At 41.4% G+C, this 12,313-nt stretch overlaps 1 protein-coding gene across 3 annotated transcripts in view; it reads right to left on the reverse strand.

Moving 5' to 3' along the window:
* Nucleotides 1–12,313, reverse strand: part of COL12A1 (collagen type XII alpha 1 chain) — a 168,693-nt gene that overhangs the window by 102,434 nt on the left and 53,946 nt on the right. For 2 of the 3 annotated variants that reach the window (XM_069974643.1, XM_069974644.1), the window contains exons 15-20: nucleotides 8,694–8,960; nucleotides 6,831–7,023; nucleotides 5,543–5,661; nucleotides 3,561–3,710; nucleotides 2,123–2,242; nucleotides 1,865–2,029 (exon numbers count right to left, since the gene is read on the reverse strand). In XM_069974643.1, coding sequence (XP_069830744.1) covers nucleotides 1,865–2,029; nucleotides 2,123–2,242; nucleotides 3,561–3,710; nucleotides 5,543–5,661; nucleotides 6,831–7,023; nucleotides 8,694–8,960 — 1,014 coding nt within the window. The remainder of the gene's footprint in view (nucleotides 1–1,864; nucleotides 2,030–2,122; nucleotides 2,243–3,560; nucleotides 3,711–5,542; nucleotides 5,662–6,830; nucleotides 7,024–8,693; nucleotides 8,961–12,313) is intronic. The other variant, XM_069974646.1, reaches the window with a different exon arrangement.

A 12,313-nucleotide genomic window follows, 5' to 3' on the forward strand; every position in this document is an offset into this window, starting at 1 on the left:
GAAATAATTTTTATGTACTATCAATTCCCACAGAGTATTGTCAAAGTATATTAGAATATTGTAGCTATTGAATACATTTGCCAATTACTATGATTCTTACTTAGGTCTTGTTGAGGCTCACAGTATTAAAAGTGACTTGGATGTGCCAAAAATAATTTTAAGGCAGCATAAAGTGAGGCAATTCTACAATGAGCTTAAGTACATGGAATCTACGGAACTAAAATAAATATCTCATCAAGCTCTTCACGTAGAAAAAAAAAACCTTATTCTAAAACCAAGTGATGTGCATAGTTTAGGATCATCTGGCTGGCAGAACACTGGCATGCTACCTAGATAGTGAAGTCAATAAGCCTGCCTTACACTCCTAATCTGAGGCTGGAGGAAATCTGGCCATTCAAAACATCACGCAATAAAAATATTCCCTTGGATTCATGCTCTGCCAGCTATAGAAATCTGCGGCCAAAAGAAAAATATATTTTGCTGTCTGCCATACGTTATTGCCTTTGCAGTATTTTAGTTACAGTATGAAAATCATTGACCATTCTCACAGCAGATAGTTACAAATCTAAGATTAAAAGCACATGTCATGTAAGAGAGGCAGATCTGGCCGAAATCGGCATTTATCAAAGACAAAAATTGGGCTTTATTTTAATTCAGAATTTTAACCGCAAATTGAAACATATTTTTGTTTTTGTCAGGACTCAATATATAAATAACAGATTGAAGGCCCTACTACACTAAAAGGGGGATTTATCAAGACTGGTATGCCAGTCTTAAATTAGGCCGCACCCCCTTTCCCGTTGCTGGATTAACTAAGAGGCGCCATGCACCCAACCATCTGGCCGGTGTAGATTTCAATCATGTTTTAAGTCTGCGAGCAGGTGTAAATCACGACAAATGAGGCACGGGAGGAGGCCCTGCCGTGCCCCCAGAGCCCCCTCTCGCCCATCGGGCAAGCAGAGGTTACGGCAGGCTTTTGCCAGGGAAAAAGGTTGAATCTACCCCTTCTCCCTGGTGTACAACCTGGCCGTAACTATGAAAAATGTCCCCCTTAATGACTATTGGCCTTACTTGGCCGATTACCAACTGTTCAGGCCGATAATCATTTAGCAAAATAGGACATGTTGAAAGGCCACGATCAGCCGACAGATCCCAATGTGTGCAGCGATGATCTGCTGCATGTCGCTTCATATAATAGGAGCGGCAGACAACTGCTGACTTCAATGGGCCACCTCAACAAACGAAAGATTGTGCGGGCGGTCCTTCCCGCTCGCTGTCTTGCAGCGAGGGGGAAGCGAGTGCTGATCTGACAGGTTGGCGCTCGTTTTCCGTGGATTATTGGGTCGTGTAATATGGCCTTTAAGCAATGTATTTCTGCAACAATTCATGAAGATTTTCTTTAATGCTACCTGAAAATTTAGACAATGGTTAGCTATATAATAATTATAATATATATGGCATATTAAAGGAAAAGAGTGAAACGGTGGATTACTCAGGCAACAAAGTTGAGGATGGATAGGGGGAGAAAAAGTTGTCAACTATTCAGTTGGGAGGGGTACGGAGCAGAGATTGCAGTTCACATGAACCCGAATGATCTGCATTTGAATTCCACTGGTAGGAGATGGTGGATGCAGTCCAGAGAACTGTATCCATGTTTTCCAGGCACTCCTCGGACTGCATCCACCTTCTCCTGGCAGTAGCATTTAAATGCCAACCCGAACTTTCGGCAAGTTCGGCAAGACAACCCAGGTTTCATTTAAAATATAAAACTGCAGCTGTGATTGGTTACTGGGTAAAAAAACTAGATGGTAGGTTATGGGCAGCTCGATAAATGTGGGCCTTTGCCTTTAAAACGTAAACTTACCAATAGCATACAGTTCTATGCCATCATCTCTCAGCTTTTTGGATGGTCCAACAATGTCATCCTGTGACTTTCCGTCAGTGATTAGGACACCAATTTTGCGGGACTTGGGTCTCATGCCAACTGCGGCTTTGAAGTTGTTTTGATAGACAAAATTCAACGCCAAACCTAATGAAATGCATTGAAGAAAATTAGCCGCCTGTCCTTATTGCCCTTACCTATTACTTGTAGGCACTGAAGTTAGGTAGTATCTTTATTTACCTGTCAGAGTATTGCCCCCTTTATAAGGCAGATTGGCTATAGCGTCCATTAGAGACTTCTTGGTTGCATGAGCATTCAGCTGCCATTCAGTTCGGGGATCTCCACTGTACTGAGCAAGAGCTGAAATGAGATGAGAGGTGGAGTTCTGAATTATGATAAATGTATGAGGATCATTTATTAACTACTTTTATCCTTTATTGTCTGATGCCATTGCCTGCCAAGATTTCCAATAAGATTAATGAAAGATGTAACCTCTCTATAAATCACTTTGCATAACACATGATATCATTTTCTAATTTGATGAGTAAGTAATTTTTTTTTATTTCCAATACTCCAGCTGCACTGGCGTCATGGGTTGTGTTTTTACAACCATGATGGTTATATTAGATCCATTGTCTGCTTTTTTAAAAGATCTGGTCACCAATGAGTAATATGGAAATTTCATGTAAAATAAACCCAAAAACAAGAACAAGTGTGAACAGAACTTAAAGGGAACCTGCCACCCCCCCCCCCCCCCCGTGTCAGGGTGAAGGCCGTGCGACCCCCGCTAGAGACCCTTATACTTCGGACTCATCTATGCAGCATGTGCGCCGGGCTTCCGACAAAGATATCTCCGTCCGGGGACCAGCTCCAGGAGCGGGACTTGGCGAGATGGGATAAGTATAAGGGGCTCTAGCGGGGGGGAGGGGCGGTGTTGTCTGGCAGCCTTCCCGGCATAGGGGGGTGACAGGGGTTCCCTTTAAAGAAAGTGCCAAAGATTTGTAATTTACTTCTTTAAAAAAAGAATTATTGCACCAGTTGTTTTGAAGGAAAAAAAATTGTTAAAGAGAAACTATCAGCAGGTAGCCCCCATTATGAAGCACTGGGTGCAGAGGAAGAAGGTATGTCTCTTACTTCCTCCTCTGTACTCTTCCTGTGCTGTTAGCAGTGTAATCCTTGGTCTGGAGCACCATTAGAAGCTCTGCCCTGCCTCCATTGCACAAGCCCGCTCCTTCTAATGATAATCAATGGAGTGGTTGGGCCGGATCGGCGGTCTGGAGGTGGGGCAGTGCTCCTAACGGTGCTCCGGACCGCGGACTACACTGTGTCTTACCTGCTGACAGTTCCCCTTTAAGTTTCTAGAATTCACACGGTTAAAAGGAATTTTTGATCACTTTCAAGCTGCCAGAACCAAGTCATCAAGGTAGTCACTGGTGGGTTCTTCCCACCCCAAGAATTGTCAATCATGACTAGTGAGGTGGGAAGAAGCCAGCTGGGACCATCCCAGTGAATCGTGGTCCAGGGAGCATGAAAGTTTCCTTTAATATATGTACATTCCTTATATTATAGTAAAAAAAAAAAAAAAAAATATATATATATATATATATATATAACCTCCTTAAAAGTGAACCCATACTTATTAACCATTGCTAGCCATACCAGTGTGTATATTACTTACCAATCTGAACTCTGTCTGGGCCAATCTCAAAAACTTCAACCAATCGGGCTATAAAGGCTCTGACTGTTCTAAAATTGGGTCGACCAATACTCCAAGAGCCATCAACTAGCAAAACTATATCTGCAGCGGCATTTGTTTTGCAGTCCAGGCCTGTTACAGCGATGATAGAGAAAGACAGGGCATAAATAATAGAAGATTCATATGTGCACAGTATATAAGCTACACTTATTGGTATGAAGATATTATAATGTATAACTAAATACAGGACAAGTATAAATTGCAACATTATAACTAACTGATATAAGAGTAAGAACAGCAGCAGATAAAAGTATATGAGCGTTCCAAGGAAAGAAAGAATGAAACAACAAAAAAAAGGATAGTTCCACAGTTATAACAGACATCAATGACCACATAGATGATCAATGTGGGTTGAACACATTGGCATTTGTATTGAAACATACAACATCTATGGGTACGAGTATAAAACAATACACTAAAAATGCTTTGTCCATTTGTTCCTGTGGCAGCTTGAGCAGGGTGTATAGGAGCCATTCACTTATAATATTCCTGATACAATGATAACTCGAGAGACAATAGGATTTCATGTACGCTCCAGGAATATATTCCATAGTGTAAAATAAGGTTTAAAAATCATTTTTCTTTTGCATAAAAAAACAAACACCTAAACTTAATCAACAGAACAGAAATAAGTTACAAGGGTTAAAAAAGATGCATAGAATAAAGTCAACAGTTTGTTCTATTACTGTGAGCAGCATGATATGTAAAATACATAGGTCGGGGTTGCGCTAGGTTTTAGCGTTGTTTACCGTTTGTAGAGATAAATGAGACGGAAACGCTAAGGGGACACAGTACGGTAGTAACAAACAGCAGTTGTTGACATGACTGGGGCCAAAAGTCGGCAAATTGTACATTCTGTTCAGTTCATTCTTAGACTGTGCTTCCGGAGACTGAGGCCTTTTAAACAGGAAAGGTTTCCCAAAATCAATAAAGGTTTGAGATCTACATAGACTAAGAATAAAAATAGTTCTCTAGGCTGAAATTACAAAAAAATACTATAAAAATGTAGAAAATGTTATAGGGATATACCAGGACTTTTTCTATTTTGACAAATCCTTTTTTTTTTTAGTTTTCCAAATGAATAAAGATACATAAAGGGGTCAGACACTGTATAGTAAAATAGTTCAGAGTACAGTATTAGTAAATGTATTCGCACCACTTACTGACAGCAGCTCCCTATGTGCCACATAGAGCTAAAATCAGACTTCCCTCCTCCAGGCTTTGCTGTCCTGCTCTGTGGTGATTCTGTCCACAGGATGGTGCAGCTATGCCCCACCCCCCAGTGTCCTCCATAGGCATATACAGACTTAGTGGAGGACACTGGGGCGGGGCATGGTCACATGCTCCTCTATGCTCGTCCATCTTATGGACAGAATCATCACAGAGCAGGAGAGCACAGACTGGAGGAGGTAAGTCTGATTTTATCTCTGTGGGGTACACAGGGAGCTGCTGTCAGTAAGTGCAGTGACCTTTAACAGTTTAAACAGTTAACATTTTAGTCATATTTTGCTCATAGCGAAATGATCGAAACAATTCAGAGACCTATATTTAATCACATGGTAAAATAGAAAACGTGCCACATTTTAGGAAACTATATTGGCATTAGTAGGTCTAGTAATTGTCATAAACAGTTAATGGCAACCATGTAAAGTTCTCTCAGATGTAGATGTGAATGGATACTAAAAATCATGACAGATACAACTGTGCTGCATTAAATAATGTGCTACATTAAAGTCTAGGAGAAAATGTCAGTCTGTGCATATATATATATATATATATATATATATATATATATATATATATATATATATATATATATTTTACAATGTATGAACAAGTGTAGAGTTTATTTACAAGTCATTATTCTCCCAATCTCTATCATCTCCAATGTAAGTGGACATTACCAGAATCCACAGTGACTTCAGGTGCATCTGACTGGGTTGTCATTTCTTCTCCAACCAAGGGGGAACTCTCTCCTTTGTCAAACATTCCAAAAACATTTACTTTGTAGGATGTTGCTGCCCTGCACAAACACATATTTAGAAGAAGAATATTTCAGCCCAATTCATACAAATCAGCATAAAATGAGCTCTAATTTCATTAGACATAAATGTTTCATCATGATTGAATATATGACAATATATGACAAGATGTAACAAACTGACCCATCGGTCCTTCAAAATGTATTCCTAGAGGTTTTCAGTTTTCTCTTTTTTAGGCAGCTGTGCTTGTATTTGGCTTTGTTATTTGTGGTATTAGTTGTACTTTATATGCTAACAACCTATATAGCCTAACAACAGGAATTGGAAGAGTGAAGTTTGCAAGCTTTGTTTTAAAAATTTGTGTAAAAAAAAAAAAACATGCTCGAAGTTCACCCAACTCTAAGGCTGCATTCACACGTTCCGTGTTCCGCACAGAATACGGACGTAGAATGCCTGTAACGGACTCCCCCCGCCCAGGCAGCATCTGTGATAAGATAATGGGAGCAGGGGAACTGTACAGATATGCACCGCACTGTAATGAATCAGCCGAGCGGTGCTGTCATTACAGCACGGTGCATATCTCTACAGTTCCCCCGCTCCCAGCATCTTATCACAGATAAGAGTCCGTTCCATGCCTTCCACGTCCTGTGAATGCAGCCTAATGCTCACCTGTCCTCACTTCCCCGGTGTTCTCCTCTGTGTATCTGGTATCTTCAGCCGCCTCAAGCCAGCTTAGTAAATTACTGACTGAGATCGTAAACAAGAGTGAACGTTTTCTCAGCCAGTCACTTGCCGCTGAGCTGTCCTATCTCAGTCAGTCACTGACTGGCTGAGCAAGCTGTCTCTCTTATATCAGGAGTGACAGCCCATTCAGCCAATCACTAACTGTTTGGTAGAACAGGCTGTAACTCTTGTCTACCATCTCAGTCAGTGATTGGCTGAGCGAGATTTTGGATGCCAGGGACACCAGAGACCAAAGACACTGTGATGCGGCTCTATGAGCCTATTCCCAAGCCTGTGCTTGGGAACAGACTGGCATCTTGCATGGGAACCGGGCAGTGGTTCAAAAAAAGGACTGTGGTACCAGCATCCCCATGCCTGCACCAGTCTGTCATGAAAAAAACATGAAGCGATCAACCTAGTGGTACATTCGCTTTAAGAATTAAATGACCATCCTTAGTTTAGGAATTTTTAGACATTATTTTCTTACCTGAGCTCTTCCAAAACAACGGTATTATCATATGGGCCAACTACCATTTCTCCCAGGTCCTGTTCATCTCCTAAAGGATGAAAGGTGATTTTATATCCTTTAACTTCTCCAGGAGCAGGTTCCCAGGTCACTCTGAAAGTTGACATGGTTGGATCTGATGTTTTCAAGTTTCTTGGTGGCTTGAAAGGGGAAGCTAAAGTAAAAAGAACACATATTAGCCAAATCAATGCAAACATGATATGATGTCAGATGAGAGACCGATAGATCTTCAATCCTGAGATCCTCTTTACATGTCAGATTTTAAACTTTTTTTTCCATAATCAAAATGTACAGTATCACCTATCAACACTCACAGCCCATAGAGTCAAAAAGTCAGACAAATTATAAAATCCAGCGGGGGAAGGGAGGAAATTGATTACAAATACTAACTTACCTCTCTCTGTGCAGCAGGTGAGCAGTGGGACAGGCCGCAGGACCCCCACCAGGCTCCAGGATCTCCAGAGCTGACACATCACAACCTGGCTGATGGACTGGCTGGGGAAGAACACTTCTCCAGTTACTGATTGGCTGAGCGGCCAGCCCATCAGCTGGGACATGAGTCGTGATGTCATCACAACTTGGAGAAAATTGCCTTCGGTGGCCAATCCCGCCGCTCACTGCGGGCACGGGGGGAGGTAAGTTAGTACTTGTAATTAATTTCCCCCCTGCCCCTGCCAACTGCAGGATTTTATAATCTGCCGGACTTCTTCTTTAAAGTTCAATGGGACTGGTGGCAATAGCTTAGTGGTATACTTGGCTATCTTCAGTAGTCCCATAAACTTTTGACTTTTTTTTTTTTGATCGGGGGGCCTGGGTCCCCTGTTTTGGTGATTAGTGGGGGTTCCTTCTGTTGAATTCCCATTCACCATGGCAAAAACCCTTTAGAGGAGTTTGCACTGGGGCTACGTGGGGTCAGTAGCTGAGATGCAGTGATCTAATCTATCTTAGGTTTGGCAAGCTGAATTTTGTGAATTTTGGATTAAAGGCAAAAAAGTTGATGGTCTACTACCTACTCTTGGCAGCAGGTAACCTTTACGAGAAAGGTCAGCAGTTGAGACTAGAAATTGCAGACCAAGTGGATCTTATGACAAACTGAAAACTGTGTAATGTAATGTACATTGGCTGTGAAATAGTGGTATATTTATGTTCACATGTAGGATCCTTAGCAAAATATTCCATTGCAGAATCGGCCGCTTATGTTACATAGGGGGAAAAAATCTTTCCTGGCAATCACTGCACAAGGCAACTAAAATTTCTATGTTAGAAAGCGAATTTTATATATTATTGCATATACTTTTTACAGAAACTGTTTCCATTCTGAAAAAAAAAAAACTTTCCATTCCTCTTTCCATCAATTGTAGCACATATTATTACCCATGGGAGTGCAGAATTAAAATGCGATTGCTTTTGCAAATACTTAATCTTAAATTACTGTAAGGGAAATCTTTCTTAGACTTATATATATACATATAGTGGTCCAAAGGTAGGTGGACAGTATGTGTAATAGGGTTATAAAGGGGGAGATTTATCTGTAAGACTGGCTTAGTTGCTCCTAGCAACCAATCAGGTTCCACCTTACATTATATATATATATATATATATATATATATATACACACACACATAGTTCTTTAAATATTAAATATAATGTCAATGATAAGCCAGCACCTCGGCCATACCTGTGATGGATATAGAGATGGTTTTGATAATGCATTTACATTCCTAAACATGACTTAGTAAGGAAAATATGACATGTATAAATATAAGGATAAGATACAAGAGATGGTTAGAAAGTTCAAAAAAAAAATAAAAGTCTAAGCTATACCTGTAGTTCCCTCTCCTTGTCTTGCTTTCCCATCCCCTGATCTGTATACTGGGACAACTGTAATATCATAGGTGGTCTTGGGTTGCAGCCTCTTTAGTACAGTAGAGGTGACCGTAGGTGGCAATTTGGCAACCATTTGTCTTCCTCCAGCTTGTGGCCGATAGATGACACGGTAATTCACCACGTTCCCCGGAGCGGGTTGCCATATGACTTTCAATGTATTTTCTGTCTCATCTGTGACTCTGAGTTTCTTGGCATCTGGTGATACTGTTCATAGGAAATACAAGATTCTGTTAGCCTAGCATGTGTAGGAATTAGGAGGGGTCATAATCAAAACCAAGGAAGTGTCTGAATAACTGAACTAAAGCTGGCCATACACTTTACATTGCTGTCAGCTATTTCTCCTGAATCCTCCCATACATCTGCATTCAGCTCAGCTGATGTTCTCAATTGGGAGGGGGTGTAAGCCGCTCCTAGACACTGCTGGGACGGCTTATCTCCCATGAGTACAAAATGATCTGACATATTGGTAATCAACTGCCTGGCCCTTCTCCCCCTAAACATCTTCCTTCAAGGTAAAGTCAGAACACCCCCACACATCAGATTGTTGTCCGATCCTGCCACAATCAGTGGATTCGCTGACATTAATCTAATGATGTCTATGGTCAGCTTTAGGCTGGGTTCAGACTACGTTTTTTCAATCCGTTTTTTGCAAAAAAAAAAAACAAAACAATGAAAACCTGATAGAAAAAAAAACGGATGCAATTGTGTGCATCCGTTTTGATCAGTTTTTCGATTGACTTCTATTATTTTAAAAAACGGCTCAAAACGAATCAGTTTTTTTTAACGGACACAAAATGAGGTCTACCACGTTTTTGTGTGCGCTTAAAAAAAAAACGGATATGTTTTGATCCGTTTTTTTTTTTTTATAATAGAAGTTAATGGAAAAACAGATCAAAATGGATGCACACAGTTGCATCGGTTTTTTTAAATCAGTTTTTCATCCGTTTTTTGCCAAAAAACGGATTGCAAAAACATAGTGTGAACCCAGCCTAAGGCGTTACATTTCAATAGCACGTTAGCTATCACGTATACACATGTAGTGCTGGGGACAGATGACACCTCCATTATTATTGCAGAAGACAGTACAGAAACTTCACCCTAGCCTCTGCCAGTGCCTAGTAATAGACTTTTTGTGAACCTACCCATCCACGCTATTGCACCAAATTAAGAAGCCATCTATAGACAATGTAAGATGAATGAACTAAATCAAATACTATAGACCTTTGCGCGAAAATAAATTTTTCTTATCTAATATTATTACTGAAACCGTTGTATTTGACTATGAAAACATTCAATTGATAGCATTCAAGGCAGCAGGCATGGGCGTACAGTAGCTACCAGGGTAGCAGGCATAGGAGCATCCAGGGGGCTCAACAGCTAAGGATGCTCACCTTTACCCATGGAGGAGGTACATTTAAAGGGGTATTCCAGGAAAAAACAACATTTCCTCTATATACTAGATAGTGGAAAAGTAGGAGATTGCAGGGGTTCCGAACCTTGTACCCCCAGCTAATCTCCATATCGGGCCCCAACTTCTGTATTATGAATAGAGCTGCCGGTACGACATGTGACCCGCGGCTCTATTCATTCCTATGGAGCGACGGAAAGAGACGAGTATGCAGAAAGAGCACTGTACTCGGCTCTTTCCATCGGCTCCATAGGAATGAATAGAGCCGCAGGTACAGTACTATTCATTACACAGAAGCTGGGGCCCAATATCGAGATTGGCAGGAAGGTTACAGAGGTCGGACCCCCGCAATCTCCTACTTTTCCCCTATCCTGTGGATGGGGGAGAAGTTGTTTTTTCCTGAAATACCCTGTTCATTTTTGCGGATAATTGATCACTAGAAGTTCGAAGAAAGAAGGAAAAAACACAAGGGATATGGTACCAAAGAAAATCCTGATCAGTCCCAAAAGAGACCAGTACTAGAAATGAATTGTTAATTTTGGAGGCCCTGTTGCAGATTTACCATTGGGGCCCAAATGGAGAGTGGGACCTAATTCTAAGTTATACTAGGACGACTAATGATAACAAATTAATCATTTGGTTGCTAATTATCGACTGCACATTAATGCTATGTTCACACACTGTACCAACAATGGCCGTTCTGCTGTAAATGGCCATTGTTTAATGCTACCTACAGCCGGAAGTAATGATCAAGATGATAAGTTCCGACTGTAGTTAGCTTTAAACAACGCCTGTTCACGGTGGAATGGCCATTGTTTGCACTGCGTGTGAACAAAGCCTAAAAATAATAGTTAAAGGAGAAGTCTGGCCTCAGACGATATCTCGCAGGGGCAGGGAAGAGAGTAACAATGAAGTACTGCTTCCCTCTCCCCGTGCCCACGATGAGCGGGAGGACCAGCCTCGGGTTGGGGAAAATGCCCGTCCCGGCTCATGGACTGGCCGGGACGGCATCCCGATTGCAACGGCTGAGTGGCCGGGTCGTGAGATGTGCAGCGTCGGAGATCTTGGAACCCGGTGGGGGTCCCAGAGTGGAGTTATTGGGATGAAGAGGCACGGGGAGATGTAAGTTAATACCCTTTGTGGCCATGCCTTGAAAAAAAAAACTAGAGGCCGGACTTCTCCTAAATATGCTGCAGTATGTGTTTCTAATGTATCAAATACTGTAATAAACCTACGCATACTGTACACTATGTGAGTTTTATATGATTTTATAAACTACTCCTACAAATGAAGCTTTTTTGCTGTCAGCAAATAAATATGATAAATGCGGGGGATTCATTACACCATCCACATGTTTCCCATACGACTTTGAAATTGGAAAGAAAAACACTTGGGAAATCTATCAGCAGATGTTTCTGAGAGAATTTCCTGAAATTCTTCAGATTTTATGTATAGAACTTCGGCATATCTACCCATAAGTGTCTAGGCATAACACACTCAAGTTTAAACGTGATGTCTAAGGTGATGCAATGTGAACAGCTGCGCGAGTCTTGTCATGAGGAGAAAATATGTTACGGCTTAAATACCGTCATGGTGCACAGTATGTATGGAAGGCCCATTAAATGTATAATGGTTCTCTAGTGACTAACACTTACACTGAACAGGTCTTTCCCACAATTCCCCTGCCCCTTAGCATATCATACAATTGTATCTTATGTATTCACAGTAAATAAACATATATCACAAATGTATCACTGATGTTTGAATTGTATCCCATAGGGAAAAAAGCACAAGCTTGGTATACCATCACTGTTTTGTAGCAAGATTTTTTTTCCAGGGACCTACATAACTTAAAGAGGATATACCACCAGGTACATCCTCTTTAGATTGAACCGCCGAATCGAACGGCGCCATCACGGGGAAGCCGGTGCCGCGGTCCGTTTTTCAGACCGCGGCCCGGTTCCCGGGCACAGCGCCGTTTGATCCGTTGGTTCCGCTTAAAGAGGTTGTACCTGGTGGTACATCCTCTTTAAACTGAATACTTCATTAGAAATTGACTGTTAGGCCATGTTCACATGGCGTTAGAGACCGGCCAGTCGCTGAAAAGATCATCCCAGCCCTGCAGGTACTGCAGCCGGCAGAGTTCTGA

The sequence above is a fragment of the Dendropsophus ebraccatus genome, chromosome 6 (assembly GCF_027789765.1).
Source record: "Dendropsophus ebraccatus isolate aDenEbr1 chromosome 6, aDenEbr1.pat, whole genome shotgun sequence".
In the NCBI taxonomy this organism is placed as follows: Eukaryota; Metazoa; Chordata; class Amphibia; order Anura; family Hylidae; genus Dendropsophus; species Dendropsophus ebraccatus.